This window comes from Sinocyclocheilus grahami, unplaced genomic scaffold, assembly GCF_001515645.1.
Source record: "Sinocyclocheilus grahami isolate Dianchi unplaced genomic scaffold, SAMN03320097.WGS_v1.1 scaffold405.1, whole genome shotgun sequence".
Lineage (NCBI taxonomy): Eukaryota > Metazoa > Chordata > Actinopteri > Cypriniformes > Cyprinidae > Sinocyclocheilus > Sinocyclocheilus grahami.
In genome coordinates this window covers 503,818-528,599 of record NW_015505584.1, presented here as the reverse complement: position 1 = coordinate 528,599, position 24,782 = coordinate 503,818, and the positions used below count along the sequence as shown (strand labels likewise).

Here is a 24,782-nt window from a genome sequence, read left to right as displayed (position 1 = left end):
GTGTCATCTTATTCAGACAAATTCATTAGGTTTATGTAAAATTTTGTTTGAGTTAGAGATTGTGAATGCATACTAATAATAAGTGACAATTAATTTGGAATCTATAAATAGGATAATTAGATAAGAAAGGCAAACATCAGATTCAGATAGCAACCCAAGTGTTAAAACAAAATCAAAACCAGAAACAATTTCAAATATCCAAATTTCAAAAATTTATTCATTTCAAACTGCATATTGAAAAAAAAACTCATATTGTGACTGTTATAATGATGTTATTAGTTAAAATATATATACATGGAGCGTTGGCAACTGCGTACAGGCCACATCTTACAACTACGAAAAATGAAAGTTTTTAAAATAAAAACTTAAAATATCACAGAAAATGTACATAAAATTTACAAACCATGAGAAAATAAAGAACACAAACTTCATATACCTAACAGATGAAGAGTGGGAGACCGAAAATAATCAAATCAAATAAAAGCTCTAACCTGTGAGAGTGCCCCTGTTTGTTCTCTCATTTAGAACTTAATCATAATAATTAATATAATAACGGTTTATTACTATGCACCTTCATTCAGAAACTCTTTTTATTCCGTTCTTTCAGCGTTGGCAGAATTTTGAAGCATACACTGAAGTAAACATCTGTTGTGCCATTTTTTTTTTTTTTTGCCTTTTATAAAAAACGTAACGTCCTGCTGTTTACAAACATTACATCTGGATGTTATTATGTGTCTTTGATAAATACTGTACAAAAGTCGATTGCAATAATAAAACATTTGATTCACTCTCCCCCGTTTCAGCTTTCCAAATCTCATACACCTTCTGGAATAAAAAAAAAGAGAGAACAGAACAGAACAGAAAAGAAAAAGAACAACAGAACGAAAAACTGTGTGGCGTTCCTACCGTTCCATTTTAAATAGAAAGCAAACGTTTGTGTTCTTTCCTTGAGTTCTATACAACTTTTCCCTCCCCAAAGTGTTCTGTACAAAAATAGTCCAAAGGAGTGTAGAAAAGTTCATTTACATATGCGATAAGGGAATCGTGCCGTTAATCGTCGTGCCGGGGACAGGTGCGCTCTGGTAGTGTTGGGACATGTGCAGTCTGCTCTGGGCACTCTGATCCTGGACCTCCGCACCGGGCAGGTACATACTGATCATGTCCCGCAGGTCCCCCGTTTGACACTGTCCGGCCCGGGAGTGAGAGGACGATGTGACCACCGGCGGACTCGAGCTGGACTCGGACTTGACCACCGAGCCCATGGAGCCCAGCGTCATTCCCGGCGTGCTTTGCTGCGAATAGGACATGCTGTAGGTGGGCGATCCGTTCATGTAGGTCTGCGAGTTGGTCATGGAGTTGTACTGGAGCGCGCTCATGTCGTAGCGGTGCATGGGCTGCATCTGCGCCGTGTTGTGCGCGTTCAGTCCCGGATGCTGCGGGTAACCCAGCTGCTCCTGCATCATGCCGTAGCCTCCGTTGGTCCAGCCGTTCATGTGGGCATAACTGTCCATCCTCTGGTTGACCCCAGCGCCCAACCCGGCCCCTACACCCACACCGGCGCCCATGCCGTTGCCGCCCGGGGCCAGAAGTCCGCCCGGCAGGGTGTACTTGTCCTTCTTCATGAGGGTCTTGGTTTTCCTCCGGGGTCTGTATTTGTAATCCGGGTGTTCCTTCATGTGGAGAGCCCGAAGGCGCTTGGCTTCGTCGATGAACGGCCGCTTCTCGCTCTCGGACAGAAGTTTCCACTCGGCCCCGAGTCGCTTGCTTATTTCCGAATTGTGCATTTTGGGGTTCTCCTGTGCCATTTTCCTCCTCTGGCCCCGCGACCACACCATGAAGGCGTTCATGGGTCTCTTGACCCGGTCCGGGCTGTTTTTCTGGTTGTTTCCCGAAGAGTTGGTGTTCCCCGTGCCCCCCGTGTTCGGCTGAGGCGCCGGGGGTTTCAGCTCGGTTTCCATCATGCTGTACATTTAAAACGATTTCGTGAATGTCTTCCCCACCAGAAGTAAATACAAAAACACGCCAAAAAGTCCAAAGTGCAGGCTGCTGAAGTTACCTTACCAGTTCTGGTAACTTTGCTGAGGAGGTAAGCGCTCTTAGGTCCTGTTGTGCCCACAAACTTCTTTTCTTAGTCTTGAAGAATCAACACAAACTCGGTTTCCCTCCTCGCCAGAGCCCTTGTCAACTCCTGATACTTTTTGAACAAGTTAATAGACAACCATTCATAGAGCGACTGTCAGCGAATATAAATGGGTTTGTCGCTGACCAATCAGAGCGCGTCTGCTCCCTCAGCCAAGACTGTGTGTCTCTTGGATTTGCATAAAGGGGCGGGGTTACGGGCGGTCAGCAGTGCAGCGCTGAGCCACAGAGCCACAGGCAGCACTTCTCCACCAATGAACACTGCGAGTGTGTGTGTGTGTGTGTGTGTGTGTGTGTGTGTTATCAGAGCAAGAACTTACTAAAGTGAGAATATTTCACACAAATGACTGTCTAATCATACTAGATTACAAGGACATGTGATTTTGAGATCCTGAAACTAAACATTGGAATACATTGGAAGAAAGTTCTGCTTCTGCTGTATAAATCTGGATTAGTCGCTTTTTTATTTTCTTCTTTTTTTTTGTACATACACAGGCTATGTTCACGTCTAATTTAACAGTTTAACTGTACTGTTAAAACATTGAAAACACATTTTTAGTAAAAGTTCATCATGTAATGTTTTATAATATTACAAGCTTTTGTTTGAATATTGCTCGTGAATAAGACATGTAGGCCTACGGAAGTGTGTCAAGTACAAAAGTAACCTACAATATTTATTTTCGTTATTAAAGTTATTATTAGTTTTGTGATTACTCGCGGTTGTATTATTAACATATTTAATAAACAATTACTATACTCGTGTGCGTATTTCAACTTATTTTTATTGTATTTCTTATTTCTTGAAACAATAACCAGAATGTGTTCACCGGCTCAAGCTGGAAGTGAATTAGAAAATAGAGACAATCATCACAAATAGGTAGTTTAGTTTCGGCTCTTGTCATTACATCCCTCTGAACAAAAGCACCACAAAAGCTGACTACACTGACCATCTGAGATCTAAGGATTCGAGTTATTAGAATTCACTCCATGAAGACCGACAGGAGAGAGGATTTATTCAGCACAGCCTCCTTCAAACTAACAGCCTTATAATCATGCAATCTGATGAAATCCAATTGTTAAAAACTACTGGGCTGTTTTATAATAACTAAAACACACGGTGCCATTTTTGGTAAGCAGATCTGTTCTCAAAGAGCTGCGATTTAAAGTTGATCATTCTTCTGCAGAAGTTGACAATAAACGACAAGACGAAAGAAGTGGAACTGCAATACAAACAGGCTTAATGTCAGGGAAAAACACGTCGGATCATTTCTTTTTCTTTTTTTTCTGCTATGCACGAAAGCAGATCTTATTATGTTTCAACGGCGTCCTCTTGTGGTGATATTAATATAAGAAAAGCTCAACGACTGGTCCTTTACAATATTCCCCACCACATTTACGCAACCCTCCTCCTCTAAACAAACACTCAGTGTGTGTGTGTGTGTGTGTGTGTGTGTGTGTGTGTGTGTGTGTGTGTGTGTTATCAGAGCAAGAACTTACTAAAGTGAGAATATTTCACACAAATGACTGTCTAATCATACTAGATTACAAGGACATGTGATTTTGAGATCCTGAAACTAAACATTGGAATACATTGGAAGAAAGTTCTGCTTCTGCTGTATAAATCTGGATTAGTCGCTTTTTTATTTTCTTCTTTTTTTTTGTACATACACAGGCTATGTTCACGTCTAATTTAACAGTTTAACTGTACTGTTAAAACATTGAAAACACATTTTTAGTAAAAGTTCATCATGTAATGTTTTATAATATTACAAGCTTTTGTTTGAATATTGCTCGTGAATAAGACATGTAGGCCTACGGAAGTGTGTCAAGTACAAAAGTAACCTACAATATTTATTTTCGTTATTAAAGTTATTATTAGTTTTGTGATTACTCGCGGTTGTATTATTAACATATTTAATAAACAATTACTATACTCGTGTGCGTATTTCAACTTATTTTTATTGTATTTCTTATTTCTTGAAACAATAACCAGAATGTGTTCACCGGCTCAAGCTGGAAGTGAATTAGAAAATAGAGACAATCATCACAAATAGGTAGTTTAGTTTCGGCTCTTGTCATTACATCCCTCTGAACAAAAGCACCACAAAAGCTGACTACACTGACCATCTGAGATCTAAGGATTCGAGTTATTAGAATTCACTCCATGAAGACCGACAGGAGAGAGGATTTATTCAGCACAGCCTCCTTCAAACTAACAGCCTTATAATCATGCAATCTGATGAAATCCAATTGTTAAAAACTACTGGGCTGTTTTATAATAACTAAAACACACGGTGCCATTTTTGGTAAGCAGATCTGTTCTCAAAGAGCTGCGATTTAAAGTTGATCATTCTTCTGCAGAAGTTGACAATAAACGACAAGACGAAAGAAGTGGAACTGCAATACAAACAGGCTTAATGTCAGGGAAAAACACGTCGGATCATTTCTTTTTCTTTTTTTTCTGCTATGCACGAAAGCAGATCTTATTATGTTTCAACGGCGTCCTCTTGTGGTGATATTAATATAAGAAAAGCTCAACGACTGGTCCTTTACAATATTCCCCACCACATTTACGCACGATTGTTTTATACATTTGTATAAAACAAAGATCAAAGTGTTATAAATTGTTAGCATATACAAAATAAGTTACAAAGAACAAACACAAAATAAAATATAAAGCTACTGCTTAAAAAAATATTTTTGAAGGATGGATACCTGAATAAATAAACAAATAGTCTCAATGTAATTTAAAACTTCTATTAAGCGCCTAACAACGTGTGAATTTGAACACGATTGCACAGCAGCACGCGCCATTCTAATGCAACTCTAAACTGCTCTCTCTATATCTGCATTTGAGTGGCTTAATCTGCTTATGGAAATGTGTAGAACAGCGGGGAACCTCTCACATCCCAGAGCGGCTCCTGCTTGGGCTAAACTGTTAATTGTCGCAGTTCTAAATAATAGTTAGCAGCTTGTGGAAAAAAAAAAAACAAGTTTCTTAATATTAAACTAAAAAAAAAAAAAATTTAATGATATCACTTGACTGGTCTTGACGACTGGTGTTTTAGAAATAAAGAATTGCCTGACAGATGAAAATCAACAAACACAAAGAAACTAAAATAAATCAATACAAAGATAAATAGAAAGCATAAGTAAAACAAACAAACATATAAATACAATTAAGCGTAACATTTCCTATGAGAACCATTTGGGCTATTTGATCGTTTTTCAAATTTCTCCCAATAATACACATCTAAGCCAAAACATATGATCTACATGAATAAACGAAAATAACTACCAGGGCTAACTACACGTTCGTCAATGTTTTTATGTCTGCGTTCAATATCTCACAACAAATCCAGTGCATGCTAACAAATGTAGGCTTACACAGAAACGAACACAACAATTACATAAAACATTCTTTGAAAGCGAGAGTTAGAATTGTTCAAGCATTAAGTCCTAAAATTAGGAGATAGAAATTAGTAGGCATAAGAGGGGGAGAGCGAGAAACAGAAGGAGAGAGAGAGAGAGAGAGAGAGTTTTCTCCACTAGGGGCCGCGCTGACTACAGATCAAAATATGACAAATAACACTGCTTTATGTATCTATCAACATGACAACGGTATCCAATTTATAGCTATAGGTGCTTAAAATATTTCAGAAACAACAGCGACCAAAATCAACAAACTGAAACATTAAAACAAAAATTGAAATTTTGCAATTCGTCTTCACATAAAAAGTTTGACATGAAATGTATCAATCTGACATGACTGATTATCACAGTCCTCTTTAGATTTCATTTAAGAATTTTCTTTAAAAAAAAAATACTATGACACAATTTTGCAGATAACAAACACATTTGTGTGTGTTAATTGTACTTTATTATAACATACATTTTAAATATTAAAAGCAATTAAAAACACTTGAAAAAACAACGTTTGTTTCCCCACCCAAAGTTTTCCAAACAGCCGCGAACTGGTACATGTATATATATATATATAAAACAAAATAGCTTGAATTAAAAAAATGCAGCTTCCTTAAAAAAAAGCGCATACTAATATTTAAAAATAACAAACATGTAGCACGCTCTTTAAATCTTTCATTAATATCCTGTCCCAGCAGACAGACACGCGCAGACGCCGAGCATCAGACCAGAGTTACTTACACTCAGTTTGACTGACACATCCAGAGCTCCGTCTGCCTCCCGGGCGGATCCTTACATGCGCGCCCAGCGAGCAGGCGCTCTTTCCGGCCGCGCTCTCCTCCGGCGGCCGCTCTCGTGATCCATCAGCGTCCACTCGCTCCGTGTGCCGGCTCAGAGTGCTCGCTGCGCGGCTGCTTTCACCCGCCTCAGTCCCTCTACAGCTCCACACCATCTGAAAAGGGGCCGATTGAAAAAGAAGAACGCATCAAGAACAACAAAAGTCACTTATAGCAAGTCTACAAAAACCCCCCACCAAACATAATGAGAAAGGAGAAAGCTTTATATATTTTTTTCACTGGGTATTCAGAGATAATATGAAGCCATTGTTTCTGGCACAGATGGCTCTTTTTAATACAATAACACTGTGAGCTCCACCAACAATAAAAATCTAAAGCCTTCTCCTGAATAACAGTTTTTGTTCGCTCTTGTAAAGGGCCAACAAAAGCAGTCGTGAGGTAATGGGCTGGCTTTTTTCAAACGCAAAGAATGGCTATTTGATAAAGATTTTACTTCAGAAATTACACTGCCATGGCATGTATAGCCGGGGAGCATTCAGTGCATCCATAAATTTATCACAACAATGTGAACAACAACAGCAACAAGAAACTACTATATACAATGCATTTAAATAAAGGTATAATAATAATAATAATTATTATTATTCTTTTCGTAATATCTCTTCATAATCAATCAATGTATTTAACATAAAAGTTATGTCATGATATAATCACAATAAAAAAAGGCAATGACAGTTGTAAAAACAATGACATAATTTGCCAGTTTGGACATTTTATGTATTTATTTAATCCTACTAGTAGAAAATCAACTGACTTGATTTGTACGTAGTGACAAATTTCACAACTGTGATCACACATTTTCTACTATTTGTCAGTACAGTTTGCATGTATTTAAATGCATTGCTGAATTTCCAATTGATCTGTCTAATTAATAAGCTCTAAAATATCTAACAACAGAAGCTTAAATTGAAGAAGATGCTTTGAAGCAAGGATCCCGGTCTTATTTGGTGTTGGTTTCAGACTTTGGCTCTGGTTGGGTCAGCGCTCTTATGGGTTTTGACAGGGCACTGGAGTAGAAAGGAACGGGGAAGACAAAAGGCCTCCGCGGGAAAAGTTGTTGGTTGGTGGCTGTGTGTTTGTCTACCTTTCTATAGGAATTATGGGCCGCCTCGTCCTCCCTATACCTCTGTACTGACAGTAATCCACTGCACCGACTGTGGAGGCTTTGTCTACTCATACAACACGGTTCAGTGTTAATCTCTACGGTGCTGCTACAAAAGAAAAGCAATAATGACTTCAATCAAAATACTACCCTGACTAATGAGCTTGCAAAGGTGCAGGCAAATAGAACAGATCGTTTGTAGGCCGTAATAATAATAATAACCATAAAAAAAACATAGTGATAGTCAAACATATTTGTTTATTACTGATTTTTCAAAAAGCAAATAATTTGACACTAAAAAACATCCTTTATTATTGTTAATAGGATGAACAGATTTACTGTTAGTATTATGTCTTGCTGCAGAATAACTGATCTTACAGCTCCCATCAAAGTCAGATGATGGGCTGATGCTTCAACAACCATTAAACGGTGCCAAAACAAACGGCGGAAATGACAGAACTGCAGTCAGATCGGCTGTAGTTCACTTCTACGTTGCAATGCGTCGAATACTAATGCATTTCAGATGGAGTCGGCCTGCATCGCTGATATATGAATGAATGGTCGTTCATTTCCATATGCATGAGAGTGTGTTCTGGCTGCTATTTTGTGCGCATTATGGTTACACAAGCCCAGCTTAATGGGAGGATGACACTTTAGACCCCTGTGCTTTTCCTTTTGGGCCCCGCTGAATCTGTAATCAAGGGGAAGCGTTTCAGGGTTCGAGACCTGTCAGTCACAGCCTGAGTGAACCTCTGTGTGAACTTCTTCAAGGGCTGAATGAACAGAGCTCCAGTGGGACCAGACGACTAGACACTCCCCATGTGTTATTAATATACCATAATAACATTTATGTTATTAAACTAGCTCAGTGTTGTGGCTATGTACGTAAATTACTTAATCTGAAAAAAAAAAAAAAAACTGTAGTAGACTGCATTATTCCCATGTTCACATATGCATTGTCAAACTCGTACATGTATATATAAACTTGTACATGTTCTAGAGAGTTTGCATCATTTTCACCTAAATAGTTAATTAGCTGAAACTCATCATGCTTAACTAAAGGCTTGTGATGTTTTGTGTGGGATGTTTTTACATTCATATGACAGAAAATATATGTCATTCAGTGAGATTATGACTTCTCTGTGTGTGTGATCTACCTGCCACATAGACTAAACATCCTGAAAACAGTTTTAACAGTGGCAGAACACAGGATCAAAGCCATCACAGCCACTTGCTTCAGTTAAAGGCACGAGCCAGGACCAAGTGATGAAAACCTTTGCTATTCATATACGGTCAGGAGGAAAAGCAGGCGCAGTTATCTGCAGAGTTACATCACAGGCTACCAGTATAGAGAAACACTTTTGAGCCATAAGTTCTTCTTCATTTGATTATATGAATGTGCTCTAAGTGGGAAATGTTTTTTTAACACCTTTATTAAGAAAGATCTCAAAGGTCATATTCACGACACGACTGCAAAGACATTTCCAGAGCAGTGAATAGCAGGTCTGTGTGTGCATATTAATTTTCTAGGTATTCTGAGGTGTCGTAGGACCTCAAGGTCTTCTTGCTTTTGAAATGTTTAATTAAATGACTTTGCCTCATCATCAGGAACATGAAACGAAAGAGGGAAAACAGTTTGCCCAACCTCCAGAACAACACAAAAGACATTATTTGAAATCACCACCTACAGCAAATAAGGTGCAAAGAACATATGGCTTATATTTACCCATCTTGTCTCGCTCCAGTTGAATTCAATTAAAAGGCGTCTGGCTTGGAAATATAGAGTGCCGTGACACTAAGCTGACACACTCTGGTGCCTTAAAATACACTGGATTTACCAACCAATCCAATCCAGCATTGATTAGGTCACTGACACACAACCAAAAACTCCCTTGAGTGGCATCAACAACCCAGTGTCAGTAGCAGTTCGCGATATCTGAATAGCTGCTCATTGTCTTAACACAACAAATGCAGCATCATCAAGGTGTGAACTACTAACCCAATGGAAACCAATGGAACTTGTTGTAATGATGCTACAATGTTCTGGACAGCTGCCAGGGCATTGCTATGTGGTTGCTAGGGTGATCCTGATGGTTGCTAGGGCATTTTCAGGGTCTTCTGGATGGTTGCTCTTTGGTTATCAAAAGAGCATCATCAAGGTGTGAACAACTAACCCAATGGAAACCAATGGAACTTGTTGTAATGATGCTACAATGTTCTGGCCAGCTGCCAAGACATTGCTATGTGGTTGCTAGGGCGATCTTGATGGTTGCTAGGGCATTTTCTGGGTCTTCTGGGTGGCTACTAGTTGGTTACATACTGGTCTAAATCAAAAGAGCCACATCAAGGTGTGAACAACTAACCCAATGGAAACCAAATGAACTTGTTGCATTGAAGCTTGGTTGTTATACATTTCTTTGTAGTTGGTAGGAAATTCTTGATGATTGTTAGGACGTATTCAGGGTGTTCTGGATTGTTGCTAGATGATTTGATACTGTTCTATGTCAAAAAAGCCTACACTTAATCTCAGGTCCCTCTTCCAATGTCCTCCAGATTTTTCTAAGTCAAGATGAGGATGTTTCCTCAATAAGCCACATAAATCAAGGTATAATTTACATCTGTAGCACAAATTGCAGGACAAGTTACTCAGTAAAGTTTAATACTGAGAGTTGTTGAGAATCCCTAACCCTAAATGTAAGTAATACTAGTAGCAATGCTAGCTTGCTAGTCTCAAGCACCAATAATTATGGCTGACTTTGGAAATAGTAGTAAGAAATAAATTTCAAGTAAATAAAAAATTGCTCAAAACAAATTGGTGAATGCTTCTGAATGAGTCTCTATGAAACCATGTGCCTGTTAATCAAAATGCATAGACACAAACACAAGAGACAGGTGTTATCAAAAAGCCAGATATGGGCTCTGTAGCGCAGAGGAATCGTATGGAAGCAGAGCTCCAGCAACCTTCATATAATGAAGAGATAGATAACAGAACACTTGCTCACTGTAACGGCAATAATAGATCCATATAAATTGCATGGGGTTGCTGATGCATTGACACTGTGCTTACTAGACAGATACTCCAACAGCAGACATACCGATGGGTTTTGTTTACCGGCCAATTTGAATTCAAATAAAGCTTTGCTTTCGCTGACTGCACATCATTATCCATGAGACTATAATCCCACCAGCAAATCCTACAGCTTCCAGAGCCAGACCTTTTGTTTGGGATTACTGGAAGCTTAGCCTATAACAAAGAGAAATGAGGCATTTCCCTCATCCTCCGTAATTAAGTGTGAAGAGTTGTTTCAAATCCAGATGAGAAACTGGACACACCACAGGATGATACCTCTTAGACTTTGGTGACATGGGCGGCGGCAGGTGTCCCTCACATTTCTGCTTATGAGTGTCATAAGATATAGGCTTAGAAAACATACCCTAAACGCTAAACCCAACATCATGGTCTAGGACACCTTGGCTTCTCTTAGTCCTTGATTATGTCTTTTCTTCTCCTTGTTTCTTTGAACAGTAATATTTCTATTAAAGATTTTCAAATAGTGAATTTGATTCCAGAAAACAAGATTAAGATTTCACTCTTCACTATTCAGCTAATGGTATATTGATAGCTAAGCATTTGGCTTCTTGGGTTCTTGAGTTGCTCAAGGTGCTCAAGTTCCTGTATTGTTGTTTGAAGATTTAAAATGCTCTTGCTGCAAATGATGGGTTGTTCAGATTTAGAGTATTGCCTTTCGGATTCATAAATGCACCATACATGTTTTTTTTTTTTCCTGAAGAACTAGATAATCAAAAGTTAATTGTGGAACTTCTGATTGGAACCTATATTGTAATAATAATTTAATAATAATTTATGCATTTAGCAGACACTTTTATCCAAAGCGACTTACAGTGCATTCAGGCTATACATTTTTTACCAGTATGTGTTAAGAGTACAGGACAAAAAAAATTCTGCATCTTTATTCAGCATTTCACTTACCAATGCCTCACTGAAACCCGTCCCCAACCTTACTAAAGCCTCGTACACACCAGGACGATTATCGCGTGTGCTTATTGCCGATGTTTTTTGACGCGTCTTTTGTGTACATACCCAAGCGATTTTCACAGGCGATGAGCCGAGTGAACGGGCAAATTCACTCCCTGATATTAGATAGCGCTTAATGAAAAACAGAAATACACATCGAATCCTATTTGATCTGCAATTCCTCTCCATAACAACTCCCTCTTATCGAGATTTTTGTAGTCGCTGTCGCATTTGTCATAAAGCCCTTTGTGTTCAGACACCAGTGAGACCAGCAGCTCTACATTCATCTTACCTCGATGCATCTTCTTGGTCTACTTACTTCCTCTTTGTCATTAGGTATCAATGTATGCTCGGCAAGACCGTTTTGTGCTTGAGCGCCACCAAGTCGTGTTTTACTGTAACTTCAGCAGCTCCAGGCACGTGAACAAAAGCGCCAATCTCATTGGTCAGCAAGTTTTTAACGCGGCGCATCAAACTAAAAAAACGAGCCCGAGGCGTTTTTATAAAAATGACGCTTTTACGCCTCGCGTTTTGCGCATCGGTGTGCACACTCACATTGGCGCCCTTTGTTTAGTCATGAGGTGTTAAACGTCGGCGATAATCGCACGCGATATTCGTCCCGGTGTGAACAAGCCTTAAAACTGCATTCTCCAACAAACATCCCTTCAGACTGACACCGTTAATTGGAGAGTTTCCACACATCATAATGGACTGGGGAAGCATGTGACTCAGTCAATCTCTGGCCTCGTTGAAGTGTTTGAATGGGCCGCTTGTTCCCAGTAGAGGAAACGCACAGTGTTCCAGCACTGGCAGGTTGTGTGGAGATATCTGTATGGACACTGGCTCTGGACCACCATCTGAGATGAGCAGAGACTGGGTTTGATGGCTGTCCAGTGCACCGGATCAATACAGCTATCTTGTGGACTTTTTCTCAAGCGAAGGGAAATCCAGCAAAAATAAATACCAGGCTTTTGTGAATAGAGGAAGATCAATGTGGTGTCGCACCCCTTCCAGATCACAGACAAAAAGAGACAATGGCCAGTTTTTGGAGATGCTATTAGGCTGTTCTAAATTACACTGAAAACACATTTTTGTTGGGGTGGTTAGATGAGACGACATCATCATTCGAACAATTTTCACACTTTCAGTCAACTGTATATATGACAAGTATTTGACTTATATATTTGTATGAAAAAAGAATAGAGCACTCGTAGGAGAAAAAAAAATCACAAATTATATTTTAGAGTTTCAGAAAAGATCTCAACAGTATCTCAAACTGTGCTCTGATTTATCAAGTTTGAAACAAAACGGCAGATATTTTAATAAAGATGTTGTTTTCCCATGAATGTTACATCAACAATTTTCTTGTTTCAATTGTTTAACATCTGAGACAAAGTTAAAACCTCATGAGCTATAAATAGCAACCAATTAGAAATAAAAAGTTCCTTGGCAAATATTTGCCAAACCTGCGCATACTTTGAGATATTATAGAGACATCTTCTGAAAGATAGGAGATACATGTCAAATTACTGGGAAAAATCAGGAGATTTAAGAGCAAAAGTCTAAGTTTGTAGTCGTTTACAGTAATCCCATTGCTCTCTTGGAGAAACAATTGTGATGTCCAACAGTAATTGTATTATTTTTTCTTTCCTATGGGTCTTCTCTCTGTAGTTTTAATTTATTCCTAAGGAATTTGGGGAAAAAACATCTGAGACACTAAGAGTCTTGTGAGCAACCTCTGAGCAATAAATGCTCCACTGGGGAGGTGTGTATTTAGTGACAGACACTAAGCTCACATGAAGGCTGTAATTATTATCATAAAATAAAATGACTTCAAAGCTTCACCCATTTTTAAGACACATTCAAGATATAGTTCCTAAAACTCCAAATAGTCTTCCTTAATGAACTCAAGCTCCTAATTGGATTTTTAAAAGCTTCATACAGAAAAAAAAAAACACAATTAACTCCGAGCATTGAGTCAGGCTTGAGCGCCTCCCGCGAGTAACATTCACTCATGTACACACACTTCAAGACAGAACTGCAGGGAGGTCTCGTGCTCAGATGGACCGGCCGTGACTTCACGCGCATTTCTCCATCCTGCGCTTTTCTTTCCCCCTTGTTTATACTGTAGTTGTAGAATTTCACAACTAGCCCATAAATGCCACCGGCTCACGGGAAGATAAATCACAAGCGTTTGCCTGTGTGTGAAAAGCAAAGAAAACGTGAGTTATGGAGGTGTAGGAACGTCCATTCCGCTGTGGGAAATGGCCTACGTTACGACACTCTCCTTTAAATGCCACCATAAAGCACACACGCACGTTTACACTCACTGACAAGTGCACGCAACAGTTTGCGGCATCTGTGTGTGTGTGTGTGTAAGCTGTTCCATCACCTCCCACTGTTAACATCTGCTCCGTTTAACGCTGCCATGTAACTCTGCCACTCTGCTAATAGAATCAAATGAATCATGCTGCCAGCTCTTATGTGAAAAGCAAAGAAAACGTGAGTTATGGAGGTGTAGGAACGTCCATTCCGCTGTGGGAAATGGCCTACGTTACGACACTCTCCTTTAAATGCCACCATAAAGCACACACGCACGTTTACACTCACTGACAAGTGCACGCAACAGTTTGCGGCATCTGTGTGTGTGTGTGTGTAAGCTGTTCCATCACCTCCCACTGTTAACATCTGCTCCGTTTAACGCTGCCATGTAACGCTGTCATGTTACATGCTCTGCTCATGCGCTGATAGATGGCATTAATACAGCTCCAGCGGAGAGGAGAGTGCTGACATGAAGAGTTTACTCAGAAAAAATAGTTTTAGTACAAAAAAAAGATAGTTTCAAGACAAAATCAAAGGTAAGTTTTGGACAAATGATGATGTTACTTACCATTTCTTTATTGATGTAATTTTAACATACTCTGCTTCGGTCATATAGACAATTTTATTGCTTAAAAATCAAGACATTTTACTTAAGTATCACCTTTTTCTCAAATGTCTCTCCTGACATTCCTTAGGAGAAATTAAATTAGACACAAATGTGACAACTCTTAACATACAGCACAAATATTGAGACAAATATTGAGAACTATTTGAACAGTATAGTCTTCGCAATGTGACATACAATTCCTTAAGAAAAATCGCAAATGAGATCTTAAAATTAGTATTTCCTAGAGTTTCAGAAAAGATTGCAGGGATGTCTCAACCTGTGCTCCGACAACAAAGTCTGCAATCAGAATGGAAATATCGACAAGATGAGCGCAAACATTTCTTACTAAATTCTACCAAATCCAAATTGTTAATCCAGTCCATATTATAAAGTTATAGCTAAAAAAGAACAGTTCCAAAAGGGGTCTTTCAGAGCAATGCAATAGAAAGAACCATTTTTTATATCAGTTTGAAGAACATTTAAATAATCTAAATAACCTTTTTCCAACATAAAGAATATTTTGTGAAATAGAAAGGTTTCATGAATGTTAAAGATTCTTCATGGAATCATAAAGAGCCTTTATTTTTTATAAAGTGTTGAAGAACCATTTTGGGTTCCTCAAAGAACCTTTCACTGAACAGGTCTTAAAATAAACCTTTTTTTTCCCCTCAGTGCAAAGAATCCACTGTAAATCCAATAGTTCTTCAATTTGTCCACTCAACTGTCATTGGCTTGTTTAGTTAACACTCGAAGGGGATTGGGCTCTCGGGCGAGATCCCAATTCGTCAGTCACTGACGTAACGTTGAACGTGACTGACTGAATGGGAACATTTGTGCTATGGAAAGATTCCATGGATCTTAAAGGTTCTTCATGGAAGCATCAATGCCAGCTTTCTAAATATACATCTCTAGTTTTAGACATATAAATCTAACACAAATACACTTAAAGGGATAGTTCACCCAAAAAATGAAAATTCTGTCATTAATTACACACCATCATGTTGTTCCAAACCCGTAAAACCTTCATTCATCTTCGGAACACAAATTAAGATATTTTTGATGCATTCTGAGAGCTGTCTGACTCTCCCATAGACAGCAAGGGTACTACCACGATCAACGTCCAGAAACGTAGCAAGGAGATCGGTAAAATAATCCATGTGACATCAGGGGTTCAACCGTAATTTTACGAAGCTACGAGAATACTTTTTGTGCGCAAAAGAAAAAAAAGACTTTATTCAACAATTCGTCTCCTCCACATCACCAGCTGACACAGAACAACATACGCTGTTTACATTCAGTGGATATTCTCCAAAATGGCGCTACGGGGTGATGTGGAGGAGACGAATTGTTGAATAAAGTCTTTTTTTTCTTTTGCGCACAAAAAGTATTCTCGTAGCTTAGTAAAATTACGGTTGAACCCCTGATGTCACATGGATTATTTTACCAATCTTCTAGCTACATTTCTGGACGTTGATCGTGGTAGTTACCTTGCTGTCTATGGGAGGGTCAGAGAGCTCTCAGAATATATCAAAAATATCTTAATTTGTGTTCCGAAGATGAACGAAGGTCTTACGGGTTTGGAACGACATGAGGGTGAGTAATTAATTTTTGGGTGAACTAACCCTTTAAATCTACTTAAATGATACACAACTGAGAACTCCATCAAGACTTCTGAGAAAGTCATCTTCTGAGCAATAAAACGTCCTGGTTGACATCTTTAACAAGAGTGCAGTTTTAGACAACGTCAAGCTCTCTGTTGAATCTCAAGTGAGAATACTAGTTTTTTTTTCTCAGGAAAGTATCTAAACGTCTCCATTTTATCTCTGTTTAATCTCATTGTGGCCTCTGAGAAGTAATGGTGATATTAAAAAGACTTTCAAACCAAATGTGAGACATTTTCTACACAGTGTAAAGAAACGTTATTTTTATATCATTGCAGCCAAGCCATGACTCTCAAGTCTGTTTTGGCAGCTCGTTCAACAACAGAACTATTTGTCTTGCCAAAACTCAGTCACCAAAGAGCTGTTGTTGTCCTCCAGATAAGGAGATCTCAAGAATGAGATGGTCCATCAGCAGGAACAATGACGGCTGCCTGCATCTGACCCAGTATTGATGCAGCGGCATTTGGATCCCATCCTGACACACATCCAAGACACGAGGAGTGCACGACCACCCCAGTCCTGCATTGATGTTTGTGCAAAATCAATAAAAATGATCTCGGGAGTCCATACGCCATTTGGCAGCTCCATTTTGTGAAGTCTTCTTAAAGAATATAGGAGACATACTGTACAATGAGCCAGTCGAGCGCATGTAATCTGTCAAGCTAATCTGCTGCAGTCTTACATTGATTTTTTTTTCCCCCTTTCTTTTCGGACTCCTTAGCCTCTGGTCATTACAGCACAAAAACTTACTTAATCATACAGTGTGTTAATGTACAGGTCACAATAACGTCCATTTTCTTGCCCTCTGGTAATGTCTTGGCTTTTTTCGCCTTTGCTCAAGAATCTTTTTATGGGTCAGCGTCCCTCTGCAGCTAATGTTGGGAAGATGCTCTGGACGGCCCAGTTTGGAACAAGAATTCTTGAGCGCATAGGAACATCTCAATGTTTATGCTAAAATTTGTTGTCTATTTAATATTGGAATAAAAATACACATATTTTGATTATATTCTGGGTGGAATTTCTGTGAGTGAACACATAAATGAAGATTTCTGAATTACACCAAACCAATGGGCCAGCTTATTTTTGCGCGAATCATTGTAAATCCATTCTTACATTAACTGCCGCATTAAATTGAATGCGACAATAAGAATGGTTTGTGAAAGAAATTAATTTAATGAATGAGGACAATGATGTAACCTTCTGAAGATCTAAGTAAGTACATTTTAGCGTTGATGCTACTTAAAAATAGATAATAGAAAAAATGGATAGCTCTGACTCTAACTTCAGATAGGCATGAATCTATTTAAAGTTGTTTCAAAATGATTATCACAAAAATTATTTCGACTCGTAAATTTTCTTTAAATAAGCAAATATTTAGGTTACACTGTAGAAACGTCATTAAAATTCCATTAGACAAGATTTTAAAAAGTGAGTTGAAATGACTTTGATTACACTTAAAAATTGAAGGCAGCAACTAAACTTAAATTTTAAGTTGAAGTAGGTGGGTTTATTTGTATCTATGTACGTATGCATTGATTTTGTACAGGTTCTAAGGCTCCACTTACAATGGAAGTGAATGGGGCAGATTAAAATGTTAACATTATAATTTGAGCCTTTACATTATTATTTTTCCCTGTTAAAATCCATGTATTATTAGAGCTGTAAAGCTGTTAAATCATCAGTTTTACAGTAATTTTGTCATGGCAACATGATGAATTGATATAAAATTGAGGTCACAGTTTAGGGACCAACTCTCATGATTAACTAACTATTAACTATGATGTTTTTTTTGCCTCAATAAACTACTAATTTGCTGCTTATAGATAATTAGCAAGGTAGTTGTTAAGTTTAGGTATGGGGTTTAGGATTAAGAGATCTAAAATATGGTTATGCAGAATAAGACATTAATATGTGCTTTATTCGTACTAATTATCAGCCAATATGCTAGTAATACACATGCTAACAAGCAACTAAGGTTCTTAAACAAAGGTGTTACCAAAATTGTATACAAGAAATCATATTAACATGCATATTCCTTATATATTGCATCTACCTTATAACAGTGAGTATTTTAATGTCTACGGCTGACTTCACTCACTTCTATTGTAAGTACCTCTGATGTATTAAAAAGGGTTTTATTAAAAAAGAGCCTTGTGTTGTGGCTAAAAACACCCTTTACCTGTCTTGGCTTAGCGCTTACTGTGAAGCGACATTGAGCACCAGTGCATTAAATGCATCTCTTAAGATACCTTAAACCCGGGTGCAAAACACAGCTTTACGCTTCTCCCGGCGTACTCTAGCGTGCCATTTCCATAACGGCACAAACAGATGGGGAATTGTTACTATCTGGCATCTTTTTAAATAATCTAGGTATATCCATTGCACTTGGATGTTGCCGCTTTTGAATCTGTGTTTGTCCTGTTTGCCAAACCTATCATTTACACCAGGGCTCTTAAAGGAAGAAAAGCCCCCCTCTTACGGCATACGTGTCACCCTCTCTCTTTAAGGCTTTACCCCTTGTGCGCTTATCTGCTCCAGTCAAATGTATTTCTTATCGAGAGGGGGGGGGGGGAAAGTCCATGAAGCTGCCTGACAATACGGCGTTATCAAATTTCCTCAGCCCAGTCGGCGTGTCTTTCAGTCAGTCAGATGGTCTCAGGTTTGATTGATGGATGGGCTTCGTGACAAATAAAACCTGGATCAACAGCTTTGCACCTCTCCTCTCATCGGAGACCCACGCGAAACATTCCTCCGTAACAAAGACGGGATTACGGATGCATTAGCCCGCCATCGACCACGGGCCTTCTAGTGCTGTCAATACTTTGCACATAATAACCTGAAGCCACGATAAGGAAACAAAAGGAGGGGAGATAGGAGCGGCGAAAAGAAAAAATAAATCAATGACCGAGTGGGGGAAAGTTTTTCAAAGACACACATGAATTTTCCGCCTCTGACACGAGGACAATGAGCGCTGAGGGTCCATCGGCGGTCAGTCGAGCGGCCGCGATGGGCTCCGATAAGGGCCGGGACGAGCGTATGCTCGCGCCACATTCAATTATGCCATTAATCTCTGCATTAGGAGCCCCCGACTTGAGTGACTTTTATACCCGGGTTTTGATGCGTCTCCAGATTTATCCTTTCATATGGATTAAATGATGCTCGACGCCAGTGTACAACTCACTCCAAATCTTTCACACGTATTCAGAAAGTCGTGACAGCCGCGATCTCCCCGCGTGTAATAGCACTTCAAAGTGCTTCTCAAATCGGCGAAGGCTTCAGCAAATGACTGACTGACTGGCTGAGAGGGGCCCGAGGTAATTGTTTCACCAATCCTAATTAATTAATTTCCTCCACCCTGTTTGCTCCGGCGTTCACACGGTTAGGGGCCGCCTCGGCAGGTAATAATAAATAAATAACTGAAGGCAGGCTCTGGAAAATTAATGAGAAAAGAGAAAAGAGGCCCTGCATGTTCTGTCTGCTGAGGACCGGCGCACAAAGACACAATAAACCGCCGAACAAACAGTTCCTTAAAAAAAATTGGCCAGAAACAGTGAGCAAATTCAATTACAGAAGTAATTAGAAGATATCGGGCGAGACTGCCTTTTGGGACTGTGCCAGGAAACATGAATTAATAAGACAGAATAGGAGGAGGCCGTTGTAGTAATTAAGAGGCAATCACCTATGTCAATGAATACCTAAAAACAGGATGGAAAACTATTAATTCAGTGATCAAAAATATTTGGAAGATGATTAATACAGCAAATTCATTTTAAAAGACTAATTTCTGGAAAGATAGCAAGACAATTGTACATAATGTGCTCTTTCGGGCATTTATATTGCTAATTAAATTTCGATCATTTGCTGAGGCATTTTCGAATCTGTAAAACAGCACAGACAGCATTTGCCAAAAATTACCACATGCACAGAAGGGGACATGGAAATGCATTAGGTGAAGACATTTCTTTAGTTTCATAAAAACAATAGTGTTTGCCTTTTGAAATAAAATTATTAACTAATTCAAATAATTATACGCTGATAAAAAAACGTGTGCAAAAGCAAAAGTAATAAAAAATTAATAAAAAAATAAATAAATTGAATTAAAATGTATGTATATATATTGTTTAACTTGAATAACTCAAACTAAAACTGAAATAACATTTTTAATAATATATAGATATTATATAGATATTAAAAAAATGACAAAAACACAAAATAAAGCAAACAAACAAACAAACAAATAAGTAAATGAATAAATAAATTGGGGGAAACACACACTCAACAGTACTTCAGTGATACTAAAATAACACTGGTTCCAAAAAAGGGGATTTGCAGTGATGCCACAGAAGTACTATTTTTCTTTCAGTGAAAGAACTATTTTTTTTTCTTATTTTGAGAAAAGAAACTTCTGAAAATTGAAAGGTTCCATGGATTTGAAAGGTTCTTCACGGAACCATCAAAGCCAATAAAGAACATTTATTTTCAAGAGTGAACAATAAAAGAAACAGAAGCATGAAACAAATCCCAGAAAAGAGGCCATGCAGAATAATATTTTAGTTTAAGCCCTGCATTAAAAATGAATGCGTTTCAAAACATGATCAAAAACGAATACGACTCCAAGCCAGATGGTCTAATTTCGAGAGGAGATATTAAAGAAAATGCAATTTAGTCGTATTCAAATTCCTCCATCTAAAGGACAAAATAGATGCTAAATATGAGGGCTGCTTTAATTTTACCTTAAAGATCTTTGGGAGGGATCAGTCATTCTTTCAGTAAAATGGCAGATTTCCCCTACGCGACATTAACATATTCATATGTGTTAGCGGTTGAAGCCATTTTTGCAGATACGAGAGGCAAATTCCACTTAATATTATCAGAAGCCAGAATCTGACGGCATAAAAGACCAATTGCCTGAGGGGAAGGGATAACACTAATATGCTTTCAAATTTCAGCACAGTATTTACACCGCGAGGTATATCATTTACTGCGGCGTGTTGGATGGACACGAAGGGCCGTGCGGTTTAGCGACTTCAATTATCGCTTAAATAGACTTAATATTGAAGATCAAAACCACGAGCGTCGACTTGACTGAAGTCCAGAAGAGGCCTAAAGCTCGGCCAGTCAGCAAATCAAACGGCCTTAGCCACGCGATTAGTGTCGAACGCCCTCGTATCAGCAGCGATCAAACACTCGCTCCATTTCCGCCCGGCGATACGAGACAAGTTTATGTGCCAGATCCTTAAATGATTTATCCTGATTCAAGCCTTCGCTGAGATGCCTAATTTTCTATTCAAAGCTATTGGAGGGCCGTTCGGATAAATGAGAGTGATTAAAACCAAGATTGCAACAACATAAGTTGTCGCTCAAGAACATTCGAGGGACATCTGGTGACACAGAGACCCGAGACAGTTAACAGTTTCCCTCTTCACAGCCTGGCATCCAGTTGGCACGCGGCGCTTTGGTTGAATGCCAGCGAGGCTGCCATCTGTGTCCTTTAACCCTAAAGATGACAGATGTGGAGGCAGAGAGTGATTTGAGATTCAGCTCCGTAAACAAGAAGTGCTGCGACTCGCGAGCGTTTCCTGTCATTCACAACCAGCCTAAATGAGCTCCATCAATTAGAAAAGTGCTCAAATTAAATCCCTTTTCTCTTCAATACACAAGAAATTGTGGTGAAATTGAAACTTGAGGGTAACAAATGATGAGCGACCTTTGATTGGAATTTCACCGGAATCTACAATATACAGATTCATTCACTTTCAAACACGTTTATTTATATTTAACATGAACTATATTGTTATTTTTTTAGAATAATATTTAATAAAGCCACTATTGCTGGTGCTTATACTAACACTAATTCATCAAATATGAGTTTCTGTATGTGGACAGTATAACAGGTAAAGACATCCTGTAAACTTCAGCCAGTAAGCACCAACCTAGATCACCCTAGCAACCACATGGCCACACCCTAGCAACACACTAAAACACTCAGAACACCTTAGCAACTGCACAGCAAAGCACTGGCAACAAAACCCTAGGACTGTGATGGAGTTTTGATTGAGCGAACAACACTCGCAATTTCTTCAGAAAATCATATATATATATATATAATTTACTTTGATAATTTATAATAATTAGTATAATATTAATACTCTGAATCATTACTGTTGTTAATAAAATATTTAATATGTATGTATAATAATATTATTATTATTAATATTATTATTATTAATTTAAATAATTACTATAATGATAATACTAACAACAACAACTACCACCACCATCATCATCATTATTATTATATTTTGTTGTTGTTATTATCAAAAATAATAACTATTATAATAATAGTTATTAAAATGATTAAATATTTAAACATAAATAACAACAATAATAATACTATTATTATTCTCATTAAGATTTAAGAATGATAATACAATAACAATAACAATAATAAAGATTCTAATAAGTTATTAAGATTATTATTTATAAAAAAATATCAATAATAATAATAATAACTAACAACAATAATAAAGATAATAATTATTAAGACGTCACAAGTGTAAGAATTAGTTTAGTACAGGTAATCTTTTATTATTATTATTATTATTATAAGATGTCACAAGTGTAATTATTCATATTATTGTCACAACTGTAAGGATGAGTTGAGTACAGCTAATCTAGATTATTTTGCAAATGAAATCTCAACAAACACTGAGGTTATGTGTTTTCATAAAACATTTTCAACGAGTGTATCAAATCAAACAACACGTTTATTACACAATCTGGTGATTAAGTGTCCAAACCGAGTCAAAGAGAGTTTTCTTCGGAGTCCTGCGCTGATATTCCCTCCAGAGTCCATGAACGTGGCTGAGCTCTACCGGCCCTGACCACCTCGGCACAAAGCACGAGAAGCCCTTTGCTTCTGATTACAGTCTCATCTGCGCTTCACTGGCACCTCAAAGCCCTGCCAGGTAAAATTGCCGTCTCCCCCTTGGCCCCCCTTTTGTAACATCAAGCTCTGTATCTGCACCTCTCGCTGGCTCATTCTTTACCCAAATGACAGTGTTTTTGGCCCAGTAATGGCTCTCATTTTCTCAGCGCCCAGCGGTAGCCTCACTTTTCATCAGGCTGGATCACTACAGCAGGTCTTCCTCTCAGTCGAGCACTAAAGAGCCCCGACACCCCCTACAAACAAATACATCATCTACATCATCATCTCGCCCTCTACACAGATCCCAGCATAGACACAGACTCAACGGCTAGACTGACAACACTGCCACTCGTGTGCCACCTAGACACATGGGACAAGAAACACTACCAAACAAAGTCTGTCACTTTTGATCTTTTATGAAAATACATAGATAAATAATGCAATTAATTCACTGCTTCACAATTTCAAACACACAAAAAAAGTTTAGCATTATTGGTACATTTTTAAAGTGAACAATCTGTTTACTAGCAAATAAATAATGAAACTCTTCGCACCAGGGTACATATTGCATACCGTTACTGATATAATAATAATAATAATAATAATAATAATAATAATATACTAGTAATAATATGATATAATATCCAGCCCAGGTGGATTCTTAAAACCTTTTTGTTATTTTCTTTTTCTTTTTAAGTTTTGAGGGACAATTTGTGGAAATTTACGGTATACTGTATAAAACAGACATTTAAAATGTATTTCACTAACTTAGCTAATTCATCTTTCAGTCTTTCAATGTCAAGCTAAAAATCTAGAGCCCAGCACTCTTTTGTTTTTGGAGTATGATGCTCTCAGGTGAGAAATGTATAATTATTGTTTAAAATCAAAACTCAAATGTTAAACTAGTGTTTATTACATTGTAATTACATATGTAGTACTGTGTAATAACTAATGAATAACATGTATTAAATACCTATACTTATGTTCAGCAACTTCTAAATAGTTTTTTTTTAGTATTATTATAATTATGATTCTCTATTTGTGCATGAAATTTACATGAAACATCTAAATTCATGGGGAGGTTTTTTTCCTGAGATTTGAGTGACACATTTGCAAGAATCTGATCAATTTATACATGTTATATTGTGTATGACAGACATTTCAGTCTGTAGCACTTTCTGAGCAATTCCATGCACACAGGTATAATATCATACTATTAAATGATCATATCTAAACAATCTAAAATCATATCTATATCCTACATAAAAGCAGTAAAAGACTAGACGGGATTTTCTGGAAGACAAATTCCACTGTTTCTTTCTCATTCTGTGACTAACCGTTAAAAATGAGATTTCTTGCATTTCATAAAAGTCCCATTTACTGGTTCTGACTCTGGGAAAAGCTCGACCTGCTGGATATTCCCCAGAATGCCAACATGACATGAATCAAATCCATACATCTTGATTTGGGTGACAGTCATGGCCTTTGAGATTTGAAATGCTCAGTGGTTTCTTTTGCCTTTTGTGGAAGCTAAATTAAACAACTGTTGTTGACCCTCATTACATGGGAACACACAGCCAGTGTGTTGCGGCCATACCCTGGGGACACACCATCCTGACCAGCCTTCCCAGAGAGAGCCAGGAATCCCTGTAATCCCACAAGACACACACACACACACACACACACACACACACACACTCACTCACT

At 38.2% G+C, this 24,782-nt stretch overlaps 1 protein-coding gene and 1 long non-coding RNA gene across 3 annotated transcripts in view; both read right to left on the bottom strand.

The window, feature by feature from the left end:
- The window catches only part of LOC107550679 (uncharacterized), a 58,691-nt gene that overhangs the window by 26,975 nt on the left and 6,934 nt on the right, over positions 1-24,782 (bottom strand). Inside the window, exons 1-2 of one of the 2 annotated variants that reach the window (XR_001604689.1) lie at positions 9,248-9,406; positions 6,304-6,514 (exon numbers count right to left, since the gene is read on the bottom strand). This is a non-coding gene — a long non-coding RNA (uncharacterized lncRNA). Of the gene's footprint in view, positions 1-6,303; positions 6,515-9,247; positions 9,407-24,782 lie in introns of those variants that run through there. The other variant, XR_001604688.1, reaches the window with a different exon arrangement.
- On the bottom strand, positions 242-2,334 carry LOC107550678 (transcription factor Sox-2). The gene has a single exon (XM_016232021.1). It carries the CDS (start codon positions 1,968-1,970, stop codon positions 1,023-1,025), a length of 948 nt encoding a protein of 315 aa, XP_016087507.1. The 5' UTR covers positions 1,971-2,334; the 3' UTR covers positions 242-1,022.

Coding starts and splice junctions, on each gene's coding strand:
- LOC107550678 (XM_016232021.1), bottom strand. CDS start 1,970: ATGTACAGCATGATGGAAACCGAGCTGAAACCCCCGGCGCCTCAGCCG.